General features: G+C 41.2%; 1 protein-coding gene across 1 annotated transcript in view; it reads left to right on the plus strand.

Annotated features, from left to right (window-relative positions):
• fibcd1b (fibrinogen C domain containing 1b) overlaps positions 1-21,761 on the plus strand; it is a gene marked incomplete at both ends in the record, with an annotated part of 248,771 nt that overhangs the window by 125,054 nt on the left and 101,956 nt on the right. The window contains one exon of the mRNA XM_084046141.1: positions 10,471-10,607. Coding sequence (XP_083902267.1) covers positions 10,471-10,607 — 137 coding nt within the window. The remainder of the gene's footprint in view (positions 1-10,470; positions 10,608-21,761) is intronic.

The raw sequence follows: 21,761 nt of genomic DNA on the forward strand, positions 1-21,761 counted from the left end.
TTAAGGACCCCTGGGTTTTTTTGTATGGAATTCCCATCACGCCATACTGTATATGAACTGTGTTCCAAAAATAAACAAACCACCCTGGCGATTTTGTCAGGTAATGTGTTACATTTGAACATCTGTGTTTGGAGAGAAAAAGTAAAAATGATCGATTTGTTCGCCGTCAGTTGATGCTTCATATCCATTATACTTCATTTTCAGGAAAGCAGAATGACTTAGAGGTGGGGTATTTCTTTTTTTGTTAAACAGTTAAAGCTTTGTGATTCTGATAGTAATCATTGAGTGTTTGTTCAGTAACATGAGTCTGCCTGCCTCTCCAGCTCTTTAATAAACACAACATCCGTGTTCAGGTGGGTTGTCAATTTCAGCTCTCTCAGGAGAGAGTACCCATTTATCGGCTTCACTTTTGAGTGTTCCAATTTCAGTCTTGTCTGCTCATTTCTTTGTGTCATTACTTCCAATTTCACTTGTTTATCCTGTATCCTGCATGAGTTCTCTCACGTGACTGGTTTATCCCGACCTGAAAATGCATTTTCTGCTAATTAAAATCACCCAAACAGCATTTGGCGTGTGAATATGAAAATAATGCATAGATATCACTCAAATTGGATCTCCAGTTTTATATCCAACGACTTCCTATAGTTCCTTGTTTCCATTATGTCAGCTTCTTTATGGTAAAATCGTGTCTTTTATACTGTAATTGTCGGATAAGCGTTACTATTATTACTAGCTGGGTTTGACTGACACACAAAACATGTTTTGTCAAGCACATCATCATGTTCAAATGGCAGAGTGTATAAAGGAAAGAATGTCTTCCTCTGCTCTGAAATCGTTGCTTTGGGTGGAAACCTTGTATGTCCAAAACCGTTCCTTTTTTATTACTATAACGAATAAAGTAACATCTTAAAATAGACGATCTACAAGCGCTGCTGTTTTTACTACTTTTGTGCGACACTCCTGTATGATGAAGTAGGAGTAGGGCATTAATTTGTTAACCCATTCAATCCGGGGACGCATGTGTCATTTTAGATTTCTTTGGCTATTCAAAAATAGCAGATCTACAAGCTCGTGAATGAGCTTGTATATCTGCTATTTTTGAATAGCTAAAGAAAAGAAAGAAAATATATATATATATATATATATTTATATATATATGTTTTAAAGCAAACATGTGTATCTCAAATCTTTGCTTCTGGGGGTCCCTGGAACAAAATACTTGACAAATGATCGCTTCAAAAATGTCAAGATTTGCACACAATGTCATGACTTAAAAAAAAAACATGGCAGATCTACAAGCTCGTAGCGCGTCACTCTGTGCGTCGCTATGAGCTTGTAGATCTGCTATTTTTTGAATAGCCAAAGAAATCTTAAAATGACACAGATGCGTTCCCGGTCTTAATGGGTTAAGAAAGAAAAAACGTGCATAAAAAGAATGAAATATGGAGATACAAGGTTTCTGCCCGACAACAGCGATGAAATGATGATCCAGGAAGCGGTTGAGCAGTCTGCAGACAGATCGAGATAAAACGTCCAGACAATGGAAGGAATGTAACACCTTCAGCATTCAGCTACAATGTCGTCTGGGAATGCTTTGGACCAGAATGAATAGACCCAGAGAATGATTGTTTTTCCCTTTATACCGTGTGAAACCTCCTGTTTGCTGGTTTTAAATGGACATCTATTCAATATGGAATATTCCGGTACTATTGAGACAACGTAAACAAGTAATAAATCAGCAAAACATATCTAAATAATACCCCTATAGCTCAGATGTTCTACTTTGAGTATCAAGGACGCTTTTTATTACTAAAAGCACATAAAATTGCACCTGGGAGTGCAAACCCTGGCTAAAATTACAGCCGAGATGTGGTTGTAATTTTGACCTTGACGTTGACCCGTTGTCACCCAAAAAAATCTCATGGAGACAACATACTGATCATTCCCACTAGGTTTATATCAGGGGTCTTCAACAGGGGGTCCGGGACCCCTAGGGGGTCCTCAGAGCTACTATAGGGGGTCGGCCAAATCTTTGTGTGATAGGATTTCGTTTTTTTTACATTAACCACTTGAACCCTAGAATTCCTTTTCTGAGGGGAACACTAGCCGAAAATAGCAGATCTACAAGCTCTGAGCGAGGCGTTCAGAGCTTGTAGATCGGCTATTTTTGGCAAAGAGGCTATAGGTGTAGAGGGAAAAAAGAGCAGACTTAAGTTAAAAAAAACAAACACAATTTTATACAATATAGAGTAGGGGGTCCCTGCTTCATCTCTCTCTCTCAGCTAGGGGGTCCTTAGACTGAAAGAACGAGCCCAATCGATGGTCTTGAAGGGCGGAGCCAAACCCAGGCGCTGGATTCCAGCGCCTGGGTTTGGAGCACTCTGATTGGTTAGGAGATAACAAGGTCCTAAGACCAGCGTTCGTGCAAGGTTCTCCCAGGCTTTTTTTCTTTTGAAACAAAAAAAAAGGCATGGGTTTCCGAGGCTAGGGGGTCCTTGGCCTGAAAACGTTGAAGACCCCTGGTTTATATGAAAACTAAGCATTATGCAAGTATAATAAATGTACAAAAGCAATGTGCAATATTGTTGTGACTATTCCACAGTAGCCTACAGTGAGTAAAAAAAAAGAGAAATATACAAAACAGAGGAATTTATAGACGGACGCATTCGTTTATTAAACAAAAAAATCTACAATGGCATCTCCTGAAGGCAGGGTGGCAGCTGGAGAGGGAGAGAGAGAGAGAGCGAGAGAGCACAGGACAGAGGTGTCCATTATAATGGATCCAGGTTCTAATGACCCTTTTAGTGAGCTGCACCTGCTATGCCAGCGCCGGGGTGACTTGCTTTGAGCCTCAGCCATTATGGCTGCAGAATACTCAATTACTCAAAGCCTTCAGGCTTAATATTCTCCTCTTGAAGACACTAACCTCTTCCCAACCGCTTCAACTGGCTTGGTGCTAAAAATAGGACAGAAACTATCCTCATTAACCCATTGAGACCTGAAGCCGATTCTACATGTCTCCTAAATCTCAACAGTTTTCTGAAAAACGTATGTTTCTATATCAGTGGTGCTCAATCTTTTTCATGACAAGGACCCCCAAAATTATATGTATTTGGCCGCAGACCCCCATCAAAATATTTTGTTCCAGGGACCCCCCAGAAGCAAAGATTTGAGTTAAAAATGTTTGCTTTAAAAATATATATATTCAAAGATTTGCACACATTTTCACGAATTTTCAAAAATAGCAGATCTACAAGCTCGTAGCGCGGCACTCGGTGCCGCGCTATGGGCTTGTATATCTGCTATTTTTGAATAGCCCATAGTGTAAAATAATGCTTTTCAGCTCAAATCTAAAAATGACACAGTTCCAGGTCTTAATGGGTTAAATGGGAACGCTTTTATAGATGGTTTCAGATGATGGTGTCATTCGTTAGCTTTTGGACGTGCAGTTTGACGTTGGTCATTTTGCAATGCTTCTCAGGATGTGTGTGTTGAAGATACGTACTTTCTACCTTACAATATCTAGAAGCAGATTTCAAACGCATATTTAATTGGGATAGTTTTTTTTTCTTCTTATCGATTAGAATCCAATCATTTGATGACCAGCAGACCGATAGGCAGTAGTTCCGGTAGGAGACACAAGGAGATTCTTTGTGTCTCCTACCGGAACCGCTGCCGGTCATCAAATCATTATTGGCTTAGAATGGAATTGGAATGCGACAAAAACACAAACATATCCATGAATTCAAGTCTCCATGGGGTGACTAATCGATAGAAAAAAAGTATTTTTGCGGGTGAACTATCCCTTTAAGCCCTATGTACCTCTTTGTATGACAATGATGACAATAGCTGATCTATACAAGCTCACAATGCGTCGCATGGTGACAGAAAATGTAGGGACTCCAGGGATAGTGTGGTTAAAATGGTGTTAAATTGTGATTTTATCAAACATAAATATCGAACATATCAGACAGTGTACATTTCCCAAAGGGAAAGGCATGTATTTAATTCAGTCTGACCCGAAGCAGGGATAAAAACACATAAGCCCACCGGCCATAAAAAGGAATTACCAAAGCAGGGATATCAAAAGCAGAGGCTTGAATGAATTAAAGTACCAAAAGTAAATGTCCTTTTTCAAGTTTTCAAATGTATACGTGTATAAACATCTTTTGAAAATAGCCGATCTACAAGCTCACAATGCGTCGCATCACGACGCATTGTGAGCTTGTAGATCGGCTATTTTCAAATGGCCGAAATGTGTATAGAGCTGAAGTGGTTAATGCATGTTTTGTAATAATAATCAAAATCTACAAAGTAACTAGTAAACTAGTCAAATAATTGTAATGGAGTAAAAGTACACAATTTTGCCTCTGAGATGTAGTGGAGTACAAGTAAAAGTGTTGGAAATTGGAAATACTCAAGTAAAGTACAAATACCTCAAAATTCTACTTAAGTACAGTACTTGAGTAAATGTACTGTACTTAGTTACTTTCCACCACTGCCCCTTGGCAAATCCAACCCTGTTTCTTAGGATTTATATGATGAAGACACTTTGCTGATGCCACGTTACAAAGAAAATGCCCAGAAGTCTCATTTTGGGCAGCGCTTATTGCAGCGACTTATCATTATTAGCTCACCCGATAGTCCTTTGTTATTGGTGTTTTTCATTAGGCTGCTGTAAAAAACCCAAAAAGGAAAAGATAAACTAAATGGGGCATGCTTCCCTTTAACTCTTTAAGACCGGTAACGCATCTGTGTGTGTCATTTTTAGATTTCATTGGGCTATTCAAAAATAGCAGATATACAAGCTCATAGCGCGGCACCGAGTGCCGCACTATGAGCTTGTAGATCTGCTATTTTTGAAAAATCATGAAAAGTTGTGCAAACATTTGATTTTGGCGGACATTTGTAACTCAAATCTTTGCTTCCGGGGGTTCCTGGAACTAAATATTTTACAAATGTTCGCTTTAAAAAAATCATAGATTTTGCCAAGAATTTTCACGATTTTTCAAAAATAGCAGATCTACAAGCTCATAGCGTGGCACTCGGTGCCGTGCTATGAGCTTGTATATCTGCTATTTTTTTAATAGCCCAAAGAAATAAAAAGAATGACACACAGATGCGTTCCCGGTCTTAATGGGTTAAGGCTGATGATAATAATGACAAATGCCAGTAGCTCAGTATCGCTGGCTTACATAAGGAACACGTTTCAAGGGGACCGACCGCGCAGACACTCTCTACAACAAGAGTAACTGTGGGTACTATTAAAGAAAAAAAGTCACGATTGACCTTTGAAAGAACTCTCTTTTTAAATTTGGGAGGTTGACCCAGTGAAGTCTGGCATACATAATCTCTAGACAATCTCTCTCTCATTCCCTATTACCGCCAAGGGAATATATCCTCTCTCCCTTGTTTAATACTTTAACCCATTAAGACCGGGAACGCATCTGTGTCATTTTAGATTTTAGGTATAACCATTATTTCATACTTTGGCTATTCAAAAATAACAGATATACAACCTCATAGCGCGTCACCGAGTGCAGTGCTATGAGCTTGTAGATCTGCTATTTTTGAAAAATCGTGAACATTTTTGCAAATATTTGAATATATATTTTTAAAGGGAACATTTTTTTTACTCAAATCTTTGCTTCTGGGGGTCCCCGGAACAAAACTTCCATTTTATATCAGTGGTGCTTCAACATTTCCACGTCAAGGACCCCCAAAAATGATATGTATTTGGCTGCGGACCCCCATCTCAAAACATTTTGTTCCAGGGACCCCCCCAGAAGCAAAGATTTGAGTTAAAGATGTTCGCTTTAAAATATAAATATATTCGAAGACTTGCACACATTTTCACGATTTAAAAAAAAATAGCAGATATACAAGCTCGTAGTGCGGCACTCGGTGCCACGCTATGAGCTTGTATATCTGCTATTTTTGAATAGCCAAAGAAACAAAAAAAATGCTTTCCCAGTCTTAATGGGTTAAGACTTTAAAAGAGTTCAGCGTGTCCCAGCAATAGACCCGCATAGTGCTGCTGGCGTGGCGCGCTGATAACTTTGCAGTCCCATCATCGCAATGTGACGATGACACAGAGACAGCTATAGTCTCTAGTTATGTCCCCAAGTCTCTCTGACACGCAATCGCCAGTGTTTATATAACTCTGAGATTTAAAAATAAACTTGGGACATTTTGTGGATCCACATAGATCACGGTGTCTGGCCCCAATGTGGATGTTATTGGACTTCATGTGAACCAGTCTGTGACGTCTATGACGTATCTATGACATATGACTCCTGATTTTGGCAAAGACAAAGTTCTGGACGTACCGCTGATCCGAGACACCACTCCCTCGGGTCCTCAGCGATACACACGGCAACAGGGCCGGATCTAGGCATATAGGCAAGGGGGGGCAATGCCCCCCCCCCCCAAATGTTACATATATGGTGTGTGTGATATGAAATGTGAGCTTTCCATAATCAAAGTAATCCTTAATCATATTCCATCATGCATCGTTGCACAATAAAAATAATTCTCCGCCCTGGTTTGCCATGGGCAGTGTTGCCAGCTATTGCGAGAGAAAGAAGCCTAGAAAAACAAGCCCAAAAGAAGCAAAGTAGGCAAAAAAAAACAGGAAAAAAAAGATTCGCCGGCGCGCTTTGCACGGCCCATCAGCATTTCTTATTGCCCCCCGAATTAAAAATAGCAGATCTGAAACTCACACTGTTCACCGTGTTCTACTATTTTCTACAAAAACTTTTGGTATCAATGTTCTTTTTTGGGGCTTTTATGCCTCTATTGACATGACAGTAGGCTGAGAGGAAATGGGTGGAGAGAGATGGTGAGTGACATGCAGCAAAGGCCTTCGGGATCGGGACTCGAACTTGCGACGTGCTGTCAGGCTATACACTGACTGAGGAGGTCTGGAATTCAAAATGTGCTTGATTAAAAGTACAAAAGCATTGGTATCAAAATGTACTTAAAGTAACCAAAAGTAGAAAGTACTCATTATGCAGAATGTCCCATTTCACAAGTTTTCAAATGTATACAAATCTTTTGAAAATTGCAGATCTACAAGCTCCACATTGTGAGCTTGTAGATCGGCTATTTTCAAATGGCCAAAATGTATATATAGGGCCGAAGTGGTTAATGTATGTTTTGTAATAATAATCTTGTCACGATCACGGCCCCTATTGTGTCCATCATGTGACTGTTTAGCCACTGGGTGTGCCTCTGCCCCTTCCTTGCCCTGCTCCTATTTCCCCTGAGCCAATCTCCTACTCTCCCTTCTACCTGAGGCAAAGACTCTGATTGGCCTGAGTGCAGTCACCTGTGAGGACCAGCTGAGCCTGGTTGGGTGATGAGCTCCAGTGACTATTTAGACTCTGTCTGTGTGTTTGTTCAGTGCTGGATCTTAAGTGAGTGTCAGGTTTTATGTGCCATGTTCGCACAGTACTGTTATCCTGTGTCTTTCACCAAGTAAAGTTAAGTTTATGTGATCTTCATCTCCTGCCTTTGTTTGAGTTCTGAGTTTGAGTTCCTGCACTTGGGTCCTAACACCATTTCCTGACACATCTAAATCTACAAAGTAACTAGTAACTACTAAAACCGGAAATACTCACTACTACTTAGTTACTTTACACCACCGTTTGGTATAGAGGAGGGGTAGAAAAGTAGGGGGCCTAGTATAGGTGCCTGAGCGACACTGGTCAACAAAGTGGACATGGTTTAAGTCAGTGGTTCTCAAACTTTTTCATGTCAAGGACCCCCAAAATGACATGTATTTGGCCGTGGACCCCCATCTAAAAATATTTTGTTCCAGGGACCCCAGAAGCAAAGATTTGAGTTACAAATGTTCGCTTTAAAAAACATATATTCAAAGATTTGCACACATTTTCAAGATTTTTCAAAAATAGCAGATGTACAAGCTCATAGCGCGGCACTCGGTGCCGCGCTATGAGCTTGTATATCTGCTATTTTTGAATAGCCAAAGTATAAAAGGTTAAAATTATTCTGATGCTATATTTACACATTTTGCTGGGTACCCCCTGGAACCACCTCAAGTACCCCTGGGGGTCCCCGGACCCCACTTTGAGAACCAAGGGTTTAAGTGGTTAATTTCAACCCACTTACCTTCTCTTACATCCTGCGCTCCCTTTTCTATTTGTTTTCTTCTGTTCTTTAGTTTGCCTTTTCTCCTACTGTTCCCTTTTCCTCACATCTCCCTCCTTCATAGTGTAACGTCTGTGCCGTTTCTCATTTTGTCATTAACCTCAAAGAGAGAATGAATCTTTGATGTTTGGATTGTTGGGGTTTTGTGAAGAGAGAATGCAGATTAGTGTGTGTGCGCGTGTGTGTTGTTTTCATCGTATCTTTTTCCATTAATCCATTCAATCCAGGAACACATCTGTGTCATTTTTTAAGATTTATTTGGCTATTAAAAAATAGCAGATATAGAAGCTCACCAAGTGCCGCACTATGAGCTTGTAGATCTGCTATTTTTGAAAAAGCTTGAATAGTTTTACAAATCTTTGAATATATATATATTTTTTTTAAAGCAAACATTTGTAACTCAAATCTTTGCTTCATGGGGGTCCCTGGAACAAAACATTTTGAGATGGGGGTCCGCGGCCAAATACATTATCTAAAAATGTTTTCTAAATCCTAACAGTATGTTGCTATATCAGTGGTGCTCCAACTTTTCCATGTCAAGGACCCCCAAAATGATATGTATTTGGCCGCGGACCCCCACCTCAATTTCTTTTTTTAAAATAGCAGATCTACAAGCTCATAGCGCGGCACTCGGTGCCGGGCTATGAACTTGTATATCTGCTATTTTTGAATAGCCAAAGACAACTTAAAATGACACAGATGCGTTCCCGGTCTTGATGGATTAACCAACACATTCTCAGTAGCTTTGCTTTCCTCCTCCCCTCTCATGTCCTTCTCTTTTCCTCCAACTGCGTCTTCCCAGAAGTCGGCCATTTGGGACAGATTTTTTTTTTAAACACTTTCAGACCGACACCCTGGGGACGCATTTTCACAGGGTGACATTGCAGCTCAGGGCCAATGCCATTCCTCCATGTTTACCCAAGAAACTAACTTTGTTTCTTCTGACCCAATCGGCCCAGAAAAAAAAAGAAAATGGTTGAAAATAATTATGGCATTTCTGCAAACCACAGACACATTGAATCTCGATGGATCGAACAATCAATGGAACTAACGTGGTATACTTTGAGTTCAAATGTATTGGATCACAATGAAAACTCATATTTTTTCAAGGTTTTAAAGACACAAATACCCTGACAATAATGTTATATTATCATTAAGATGTTATTGTTTTGCCAATTATTTAGGGAACTACTTGCGATAACCTCGCGGCACCACCAGTGGTCCTCGGCCCACAGGTTGAGAATCACAGGCCCACCGACAGAAGCAGACTTGAGACCCACCTGGCATGCCGGAGCGAGCGAGGCGTAAACCCACATGGTCTCGAGTGCAACATTGGAGCCAGACCGAGATATAGGTCTGGCCCGATGTATCTGCCAAGTCTCACTCCCCAAAAGGCATATTGTGACCTCGTGACCAAACGTCAACATGTGACGTGAAGGGGGGGTCAAAAAGGCACATGTTGACTTTTCGGTACTTAGGCATTACAACGCTGAAGTCCAGTTCTCATTTCTTTTGACGATCCGACCCAAAATGTCAGAGGCGTGCTAAATCGAGCGAGTCACCATGCCCAGCGTTGCGATGTCCACGTTGAGCCGAATAAGCGCCGTTTGAGTTATGTCATGATGGGCACAGAATCGTAAATCATATATTCCCCGAAAGTCATATTGTGACTTTTTTGCCCCCCCCCCCCTTCACTTCACATGTTGATGTTTGGTCAAAATTGTCCCAAAAAGTCAACATATAACTTTCTTTTGTGGGACAGCGTTGAATCTGTGTTTTGCAGAAACGTTAACCAGTTTGTCCATATTTTATATATAAAATAGCCGATCTACAATAGTAGACCGGTTACTTGCATGGTTAGATCGGTAGATTGGCTGTAGATGTATTTTTTTTGTGTAGATTATTTTATCTTGAAAAGGTTAGAAAGTGTTTGAACATTTCAGAATGACATGCCCGAAAATAGAGGACTCCGGGGCTAATGTGGTTAAAAGCCAATGTTTCGCTGTGGTGACCAGTCTGTTGTTGTGTCTCTCTCTGTGAGAAAGACCCAATAAAGCCAGCCTGTATGTGTGGGAGAGACAGATCTAGCAGGAGTCACATGTAATCCAATTTTCTCCTCATCTTCCATTTATTAGTTCGTTCTAGTTTACTGATCCGGGCACTTGTTTTCCTTTCAATGGGATTTGGAACTAATTTACCTTTTCCTCTCTGTGTGCGTGTGCGTGTGCGTGTGCGTGTGCGTGTGCGTGTGCGTGTGCGTGTGTGTGTGTGTGTGCGTGTGCGTGTGTGTGTGTCCAGGCTCGCGTCCCCGTGACTGTGGCGATCTGTACGCCAGTGGTCAGAGGGAGGATGGCATCTACTCTGTGTTTCCTGTCCACTTCCCTGCAGGCTTCCAGGTCTACTGTGACATGACCACAGATGGAGGGGGCTGGACCGTGAGTCACCCAAAAACACACACACACACACACACACACACACACACATACACACACACACACACACACACACACACACACACACACACACACACACACACACACACACACACACACACACACACACACACACACACACATGCACACGCACGTGTTCGCGCAGACGCATACACAGGACTTAATTTGTGCCGGAGCTGGCACCTGGTACCTTGCCTGCTGCGCTCCGGGAAATCTCGAAGGTGCTCCGTCACCTCAATTCAACACAATAGGTTTTTATTGTAGGCTATGTATTATTAATTCAACTTTCACATTTTCCCCTCGATGTCCCCTTCCTGCAATGGAAAGGGAACCGTGGGTGAAATGAAACCGAGTTACGTTCGTAAATCGCCACAGTAAAATGTGTGTTCTCCCTCTCCTTTCCTCTAAGTTTGGCATGACTTTTAGTCGGATTCATGATCTGCGGCACCTAATCATTTACAAATGAAGCACGGCGCACGCAAGCACACACACACACACACACACACGTGTGCACGCGCACACACACATCTCTCAGTATGTTTATCTAGGACAGTTAATTTGTACCACAGGTCTTTTATGAGGCGTTTAATCAAAGTGGAAAATATGAATACAAAAATTACTGGAAGGTAATGAAATGTTTTGTTCACAATAACTACCTTCAAAAAAACATAATTATGTTTTGTTAATTTTTTCTTCCTTTCTTTCTTTTATCTAGTAGTGCTGTTTATTACTGTAAATCTATGCATGAATGGTTTTCAGTGAAACAAAATCTCACGATCAATCTGCCTATGAAGCTGTAATACATGTTTCACATCACGTACAGAACACACGTTGATCTGAAGTGTTTGATTAGAATTAATTTCAAAACTAGAGAGTTGTGCTCGGTGACATTGCAAATCAAGATAGTGATGCAGTGTCTAATGGAGTGGTTCTCAAACTCTTTCATGTCACGGACCCCCAAATTAATATGCCTCCGACCCCCATCTGAACATACTTTTCCTGGTATAATGCAGTTACATTTCTGCCTACAGACGTGAAACAGTAGCTTACCATGTGATTACCATTTTGTACATCATCTCTACAGTGTTCTTCCCCTTCTATCACAGATTTTAACAGCACATTTTGATTTAGTTTAGTTTAGTGATAAAATTCCATTTCATTTTTGTCATATTTTAGTCATTTGAAATGTTTTAGTTTTTGTCTAGTTTTAGTCGACTAAATCTACAGTTGATTTAGTCGACTAAAATGTGTTTTGGCTGTGCTTTGATGGCACCGTAATGGCAGATTTTATACTTGGTTGCATGCTGAAAAGAGCCGATCTACAAGTCCATAACGCGTTGTGGGCTTGTAGATCTGCTGCGCAACCAAACATAAAATGGCTTGTCTTAGTTCTACTGGATCTCTTCTCCACTAGTCACTCCCTAACATTTTAGTCTAGTTTGTATTTGTTGACAAAATTATCAATATATTTAGTCTAAGTTTTAGTAATCATAGGTTTGTTTTTTTTGTTCGTCAGTGAATAAAGGTAGTCGACAATCATTTTTTGTCATAGTTTTCGTCGACTGATATAGAAGACAGGTGTTGATTATTTGGTCGCCGGTCATGTTTCTGGGCTGTTCCTTGCGAGGGCGAGGGTTGCTGCCTCTCGCCGGAGGCCGGTTGGGGCAATTCCTCCCTAGGACTGGCAGGTATAGGACACAGGGGTGGGCTTCGTGCAGCCAGTTATGATATCCGGAGGGCATTGTGAATGGCAGCATTAACCTTCTTGGCATGTCTGTGATTTCAAGACGGCACTTCATTAGGGTATCGGGCAGTTGTGGTGCAGGTGCTGCCAACCATTGGCACTCTGTGTGTGTGTGTGTGTGTGTGCGCGTGCGCCTGTGTGTGTGTTCAGTGTTGTCACATTTATATGAGTATATTTTGGTATTAATCTAACGTTGACCTGTACCGCGAACTTGCATGTCTGCCGGCTAGCCGCGGTACATCCGATAAGCCGGAGGGACAGGACAGGAGCATTGTGTAATTGGCCAGCCTTGTGGATCCTTGTTTCATAGCCTGGAGGGATGCAATAGCCTGCAATAAAGATGTCATAATAATGACATACTGTAATACCGTATGTCAGTGACATATTTGAAAAATATTCAAGAATTTAGGTCCTTGGCCTGCTGTCAACGTGCACTAGAAGTATGAAGCTCATCAGCATGCATAGTGGTATGCGACACATAGACAGACATGTTTGACACGCATGATCTCATAGCAGAGATACAGTATTCATCACTTTTCATCTTTTACTGGAATTATATTAACGTTAGAGCTTGTATATCTGCTATTTTTGATCAGACAACGCCAAATGTTATTCCTAGGCTATTTGAAAATTGCCGATCTGCTATTTTCAAACATTTTAGTAATTTTGGTACTTTGGTACTAAGTATATTTTGATGCCAATACTTGTGTACTTTTACTCAAGTAACATTCTGAACACAGGTCTTTCACTGCAGTATTGATACTTGTACTTAAGTAAAACATTTGAGTGCTTTTTCCACCACAGCTCTGAGGATGTTTGCAGTGCATTGCTGCAGCAATGGAGGCACAAATGCAGAAGACTAGCTCGTACCGTGGCAGCTGATCTCACACATAGATATGAGTTATAGTGCGGTGCGATTAAGCTCGGCTTAGGGCCAGGCTGTATTCCTGTGTGACCGTAAGTCATATAGAGTCGTCCGTCCCCTGGATAAAGCTGCAGTGACAAATAGCTCGGTAAAACGCACATCATTGCCAAACAGTTTCATGAGACGACCCGTGGTTTTAAATTATTTAAACGGACAAACTAATTTGTCACTGTCCCCCCATATCGCCCCCAGAGGGACCCGTGTTGAGTGGAACTGTTGGATTTTGTGTATACTGTTTGTTTTTCTGAGCTACGGGAAACAGTGGTGGAAAAAGTAATCAGATTTTTTTTTAAAACTTAAGTATAAGTAGCATCTGGATAAGAGGTTGGAAGATGGTTGGATTGCGGTAGCAATACCGCAATATGAAAATACTCTGTTAGAAGTTTAAGGCATGTATTCAACACTTGACTAGAAGTAGGCTACTAAAGTATTGGCACCCGTTTATTTATGTATTTCTTTTTTTTTATAGATGAAGTATATCTTAAGTGGATAATGTATGTTGTTTGATAATCATCTAAATCTACAGAGTCACTAGTAGCTAAAGTTGTCAAATAATTGTAGTGGAGTGAAAAGTACAATATCATCTCTGAGATCATGTAAGCGGGGTAGAAGTATAAAGTATCAAAACATGGAAATACTCAAGTAAAGTAAAAGCACCTCCAAAGTACAGCCCTTGAGTAAATGTAATCGGCTATTTTACACCACCGCTTGGTGCGATAAGGGTTTATAGAGTTGAGGTATTCTATTACGCTGTGGGATCCACTTCTTTCGAATTTGAAAACGTGAATGTTTTAAATTGATATCCTTGGTGTCACTTGATCAAACATTCCGCATGGTTTCCTGGCCCCGGCTACAGTAAACATCGCTGTTTTAGATTGGATGTTGGAAGAGATGTCTCTGCGGGGAACGGGAGACGGAGGGGTGAGCAAATGCTGACACCAAACCATTTGATCTATATTTGGATCTGTGGTTGAGATGCATTTGACTGGATGCACATAGCTAGCGTGGGTGCATTCGAACGTTTGTGTGTGTGTGTGTGTGTGTGTGTGTGTGTGTGTGTGTGTGTGTGTGTGTGTGTGTGTGTGTGTGTGTGTGTGTGTGTGTGTGTGTGTGTGTGTGTGTGTGTGTGTGTGTGTGTGTGTGTGTGTGTGTGTGTGTGTGTGTGTACACATACATACGTGGGAGAGAGCGAGAGAGAGCGAGCGAGATAGAGAGAGTATGTGAAAATCTCTCCAGGTTAGACCTGTTTATTTCTCTTTGTTCTAAAGTGTTGCAGCCCTCGGGGGGGAGTAGAGCAGTTCTTAATAGAGATCTAAGGCCTTATATACCTTTAGCAGTTGGAGACTTTCAACTCTTTAAATCCATCAAATCCACAAATCCTAACGGGTTGTTGCAACCATTTTAGTTCCGAGAACAGAGGTGCTGACTTCTGGAAGGCAAGTTTAAATACCATTCGGGGAGTCAGCCAGCACTACTCAAGGAACTGTTATGGAACCATTATTCGTTCTTCTACCACAGAAACTGTATTGAACGATGCAGCCTGCAAACAAAGTATGAGCTAACCGACCTCAAAGAGAATGAATAAGTCAATCTTTTGATTGATTGAATACTTTATTAGTCAGAAATGTAAACAGCACGTGGTACAGTCAGACATTAACCCATTAAGACCTGAGGCCGCTTCTAAACATTTTTTAAAAATCGGAAAAAAATATAAAAAAAAATATTTTTCACGATTTTTCAAAAATAGCAGATCTACAAGCTCATAGCGCGGCACTCGGTGCCGCGCTATGAGCTTGTATGTCTGCTATTTTTGAATAGCCAAAGAAATCTAAAATGCGTTCCAGGTCTTAATGGGTTTAAGGCTAAAAAGATACCCATATCCAGGTCTTTTCAGGACTTCTTTTTATGTAAACATGCTGTAAAGCTGTGAAAGTCCTTTCTTTAATGTTCCCCTTAAGAAACCTTTTTGAGATGTCTCTCAGGGTATATAATGTAAAGTAAGTCGGACTTGCCTGGCAGGGGGGAGATACCATGATCAAAACACTGCTGGTTCATCCAGGGTGATCATCTCTGGTTGTGCTTACCCATGCGAATTCCCCCAAATCTGGGAATATCTGCTGCATAATTTCTCACAGCGAAGCAGGTTTTTTTTATACAATATGCTTGGGCTGTGTTTCATAAATCTATAGACACGTGGACGGCCTCCTATATGCATGCGCCCTGCAGGCATGTTACACATGATGATAAATATAGACGCAAACACATATATTCACGCAGAGGCCTTTACAGTCTATGCCAGGCTTTTTACACATGCCCTCAAACACCATGTTTGTAATCATATCAAATGTATTGAACCAAGCACGATTGATTTATCTCCACCAGGCCGGAGTTTATTTATTTATTTATTCACTTACTTACTGCATTTAGACACGTGTCTGTTGTGAATCGGCTGTCAAGCTTTTTTGCATCTACTCTATGCCAATTTCTTCCTCCCTTCGACTGAAGCTGTGCAACTATTGCATCACAGTTGTTACTCTGTGCATGTAAACCATTTATTTTCCTGCGATCTCTTAGTCTAATAGTTGTTGAGGTGAGGTAGTGTTGGTCTCATTGGTCTCAAGTACATGAAGTAAATCAGTCTCTTTGGCACAGCGCAGCGCATCTATAATGCACATGCATGCGCACCGCACACTGAGAAAGAGACACACAGGCACCAGTGTTGCCAGGTTTTGCGAGACAAATAAGCAACCAAGTGTATGAAAACAAGCCCAAAAGAAGCAACTAGGCCACATGAGCACTTTAAACCTAATATACTTCGTTATTTCGGGGGTACTTGATTGTCATTTCGGGGGTACTTGATTTGAAAATGTTTGAGAAACACTGGTTTAAACAACATTAGGAAACAAGCCCAAATAAGCAACTACACTTTAGAAACGACCCCAAAATAATAATAAGCAGACACAACACTGACAGGCACCTACAGTATGACGTGAGAGACACATGCCTCCTGGGGGAGATTTGCACTCCACTGAACGCGCCCTCTAGTTATTATTATGATTAGTATTACTAGACCATACCCAGTCGACGCATCCGTGGGGGGATATGCGCACATGATCTGGCAACAACCCGGGAGGCAGTTCGTCCCATAGCTGGGCAGCCCCGTAACCATGGCGACAGTGTTTTACACAAAAACGCTAATAAGAAGCTGAGATTTGATGAAATTGAAAAACGGGCATCACAGTTAAGCAATTGGTCCAGCCACTGAGGAGAACCGGGTAGCTTCACCTACTCATTCACCAGACAGAGGTTACTAGAATTATAGTAGGATTAGTGTTATTGCAGCATGTGCATGATATTGACAAAAAATATTGTGGCTGTCGGGCAAAAACCTTGTATCTCCATATTTCAACTTTTTATGTTTTTTTTTTTGTTTGTTTTTTGTGTAAATGCTTGCCTTTCATCATACAAGTGTCACATAAAAGTAGTGAAAATAGCAGATCTACAAGCTCACAACGTGTTGCCATGCGTCACATTGTGATCGGCTATTTTCACTATTTTATTTTTTCTTCATAAGAAGGAACGGTTTCAGACACACAGTATGAGGTTTTCCCCCCACAGTGACAATACAGCTTCACCTACTTTCTGATGTATACGATATAACATACAGTAAACTGCAGCTTATATTCCTACTGACATTCAAAATGTGCGTGTGTGTGTGTGTGTGTGTGTGTGTGTGTGTGTGTGTGTGTGTGTGTGTGTGTGTGTGTGCGTGTGCGTGTGTGTCAATCACTCTCAGTGACTGTGTGAGATAGGCAAGGGCACGCCCTCTTATCATCAAACAAAGCAAAAGCGACAGACTGACAGAGTGCTTGGCACAGCATGATGGAGTAGAACGGCTCACCAGCCTGGCAGAGTGTGTGTGTGTGTGTGTGTGTGTGTGTGTGTGTGTGTGTGTGTGTGTGTGTGTGTGTGTGTGTGTGTGTGTGTGTGTGTGTGTGTGTGTGTGTGTGTGTGTGTGTGTGTGTGTGTGTGTGTGTGTGTGTGTGCGCGTGTGCGTGCAAGGGAAGGTTTTCACATATTAGTTCATACACAGTTTGCGTCTTTCTGACATGTCACACAAGTCCACCTGTTCACAAAAAAACATACGTATGTGTCTAGAATGGTCAAACAAGTGAAAACAAACATAGATACTCTACACCACAACACAAGTTTGAAATGAGTTGCTCCAACTCATCATGGGACGGTGTGTGCACGGTGCCACACATCCACCACGCGCCAACAACATAGAACCGAGCTCTGAAAGACACATCAACAGGTTTTGACATGTTTTTTTCTGAAAACTCTTAGGATTTAGAACATTGGTTTAGAACAGTGGTTCTCAAAGATAGCAGATATACAAGCTCACAGCGCGTCACTTCGTTTTTGAAAAGTTTTGAAAACATCTTGAAAGTGTTTGAATGTTGAATGATTTAGATTTTTCTTAACACAAAACATTTTCAGATGGGGGTCTGTGGCTATATCTATCTATCTATCTATCTATCTATCTATCTATCTATCTGTCTGTCTGTCTGTCTGTCTGTCTGTCTGTCTGTCTGTCTGTCTGTCTATCTATCTATCTATCTATCTATCTATCTATCTATCTATCTATCTATCTATCTATCTATCTATCTATCTATCTATCTATCTATCTATCTATCTATCTATCTATCTATATCAATTTGGGGGTCCCTGGCATAAAAAGGTTGGAGAACTACTGGTTTAGAAGGCATATGTAGAATCGGCCTCAGGTCTTAATTGCTCAATGCCTCCAGTGGGGCTACAACCTGACTTATACTGAGTTATATGCAGCGCCACTCACTGAAACTATCCCATCTGGAATCTGTGAGCTTGCAGATCGGCCACAACGCGACGCACACATCCAAGTATACATCAGGCATTAGGCCTAAGTATCACTCTCGACACTCATTTGACATATTATCTCATGGAAGTGATTTTAATGCAGGCATATCTGATCCCGGCAGCTGTGTTGACTGTGACTATGATAAAGGCCTAAGCCTCGTTGAAGCCTAGCTAGTATCGTTGTACGCTTGCCAAAAATAACAGCTTTTCCACTCAAAAGGGGATAATATATATGTGCGCGGCGTGTCGTCAGGCCTCAGAGGGATCGGCGCTGCGCTGTGATCTAACAGGAACAGGTACAGACAGGAGGGGTTGTTAGTTGGGTGACTGGATTACCGGCTGACTGACTAGTGAGCTTAACCCATTAAGACCTGAAGACGCATCTGTGTAATTTTTAGATTTGAGCTAAAAAAGCATTATTTTACAATTTGGCTATTAAAAAATAGCAGATCTACAAGCTCATAGCGCGGCACCGAGTGCCGCGCTATGAGCTTGTAGATCTGCTATTTTTGAAAAATTGTGAAAATGTGTGCAAATCTTTGAATATATATATATATAGTTCTTTAAAGCGAACATTTTTAACTCAAATTTTTGCTTCTGGGGGGTCCCTGGAACAACATTTTGGTTGGTTCTTGACATGAAAAAAGTTTGAGAACCACTGATATTATAGCAACATAATTTAAAAAAAATTAGGATTTAGAAGACATTTGTAGAATCCCCTAGAAGCAAAGATTTTAGTTAAAAACGTTTGTTTAAAAAAATGTATATATTCAAAGATTTGCACAAATGTTCACGATTTAAAAAAAAATAGCAGATCTACAAGCTCATGGCGCGGCACTCGGTGCCGCGCCATGAGCTTGTAGATCTGCTATTTTTGAATAGCCAAAGAAATCTAAAAATGACACAAATGCGTTCCAGGTCTTAAAGGGTTAAATAATGAATGAGCCATATGTCGCTGCCTCGAGAGCAACGCTCTGACAGAGAGAGCTACACCGCTTCAGAGGGAGAGAGAGAGGGATCTGTGAGGAGGGGAGCAACAGAGGAGAACCAACCATAGAAGCTGATGAGAGAGGGAGGGAAAGAGGGAGAGAGGGAGAGAGAGAGGTGGAACTTAGAATGAACTAGACTACTGAACTACTGCAATGTAGAAGTACTCTGTTACAAGTAAAAGTCCGGAATTCTAAATTTACTTAAGTAAAAGTACAAAAGTATTGGTATCAAAATGTACCAAAAGTAAAAGTACTAAAATGTTCAAATAGCCTATGTATAACATAGGGCTAAAGTGGAACATGTATGTTTTATAATGTAATCATTTATATCTGTAAAGTAAATAGTAAGTAAAGTTTTCAAATAATTGTAGTGGAGTAAAAGTACAATAGAGAGAGAGAGAGAGAGAGAGAGAGAGAGAGAGAGAGAGAGAGAGAGAGAGAGAGAGAGAGAGAGAGAGAGAGAGAGAGAGAGAGAGAGAGAGAGAGAGAGAGAGAGAGAGAGAGAGAGAGAGAGAGAGAGAGAGAGAGAGAGAGAGAGAGAGAGAGAGATGCCCTGAACATAGCACAGAGATGTCTGTGGCTGCTGTCCATGGTTCTGAAGTAGCTGTGGCTGCTATCCAGGGTTCTGAAGTAACTGTGGCTGCTGTCCATGGTTCTGAAGTAACTGTGGCTGCTGTCTATGGTTTTGAAGTAACTGTGGCTGCTGTCCATGGTTCTGAAGTAGCTGTGGCTGCTGTCCATGGTTCTGAAGTAGCTGTGGCTGCTATCCAGGGTTCTGAAGTAACTGTGGCTGCTGTCCATGGTTCTGAAGTAACTGTGGCTGCTGTCCATGGTTCTGAAGTAACTGTGGCTGCTGTCCATGGTTCTGAAGTAACTGCAGCTGCTGTCCAATAGGCTCTATGCACAGCAGCCATGTTGGAAATAAATTGGGCCTCTGCCTTACTTCCTTCACAGGTGTTACCAATGATACTAATGAAGGCTCTGTTCCATTCTGATCAAACATATAGTCAGGGTGCTGATATCGTTGCATGTTGGCTCACTGGAAACACTCTGCCAGTGGGTCTCAAAGCGTGGTCCAGGTATCCTCTGGGGTCCTTGAGGGGGGTTCCAAATGGCCCCCTTACAGGTGTGTAACTCTGAGAGAGTACAAATGTTTTTGTACACTTTCAGAGTTACGGGGGTCATTGAAATTAAAAGGTTTGAGAACCACTGTGCTACACTAAATGGAACAGAGCCTTCATTAGAATCATTGGTAACACCTGTGAAGGAAGTAAGGAAGAGGCCCAATTTCTTTCCGATATGGCTGCTGTGCATAGAGCCTATTGTAAAACAGTGGTGTGGGATTACGCACACTCACACTCCCGTTAGTGGTACACGATCCCATACACAGGACGGACAGCTACACGCCTCAGTCCATTGCCCCGGCAGACATTTATATCCCATAACCTGGAGGGACGGTATGGTTCTGAGATTATGAATTCACAGAAATAACCAAGTTGTCGTTGATGGATTGGACCATCTTTTTGAGGAGGATTGAGTTCCTTGGCTTACTGGCAGTGAGCACGAGAAATTCAACACCGATCGGACACCGCGGACTCACAAACACACACGCGCACACACACACACACACACACGCACACACACACACACACACGCACGCACACACACACACACACGCACACGCACACGCACACACACACAATGCACAGTTAGACGAGCCGAAGCATAATCTCCGACCCCGGCCTACAGCCTGACGGAGATTATGACACTGGAAAGGAGAGATAAAGTGAAAAAGAAGGGAATATGGGAATATATACTGTATACAGTATAATAGAAATATATAATTGCTGTCGGGCAGATAACTAGTATCCATATTTCAACTATTATGTTTTTTTCATAAATGAATGCCCTATACTTCATCAAACAAGAGTGTCGCACAAAAGTAGTGAAAATAGCACATCTACGAGCTTGTAGATCTGCTATTTTCACTATTTTACTTTTTTTGTAAGCAATTAAAAAAAGGTTTTGGACAAACAAGGTTTCCACCCAGCAGCGATGATTGTATATACAGTCTATTTGTTGTCCTTATTTTTTTTAATCATGCCCTTATGCAATAATGTAACAGCCGAGAGATTCAAATTGTGTTTATTTGCATAATAAATGGCTCTCTGCATCATTGGCAAGATCTGCCTGAAGCATTCAGCCTACTATATGAGTTTAGGCTGTGTAATCTTAGGGGATATATATAATTATACATACACAATATATAATAATTATCTTCAATTGGATAGGCATGGGGAGGCACTTTGTCTTACTTTAATTGCAGGGTTGTTTTTTTGTTTGGGTTTTTTTCCGTACGTTTTTCTTTTTTTTGTGCTTAAGTCAGCATCAGCAAAACGCATATGAGATAGTAAGGATTACGGAAATGCTTACTGTGTATCCGTGCCCATGTTTATATATCTGAGTCATTATATTTCTAGGAAGAAATTATGCTTTCATAGTGTGTGCGTGGGTAGATGCATGCTATATGAAAACTGTGTGTGTGTGTGTGTGTGTGTGTGTGTGTGTGTGTGTGTGTG

The sequence above is a fragment of the Gymnoscopelus microlampas genome, assembly GCF_963454915.1.
Source record: "Gymnoscopelus microlampas genome assembly, chromosome: 21".
NCBI lineage: Eukaryota > Metazoa > Chordata > Actinopteri > Myctophiformes > Myctophidae > Gymnoscopelus > Gymnoscopelus microlampas.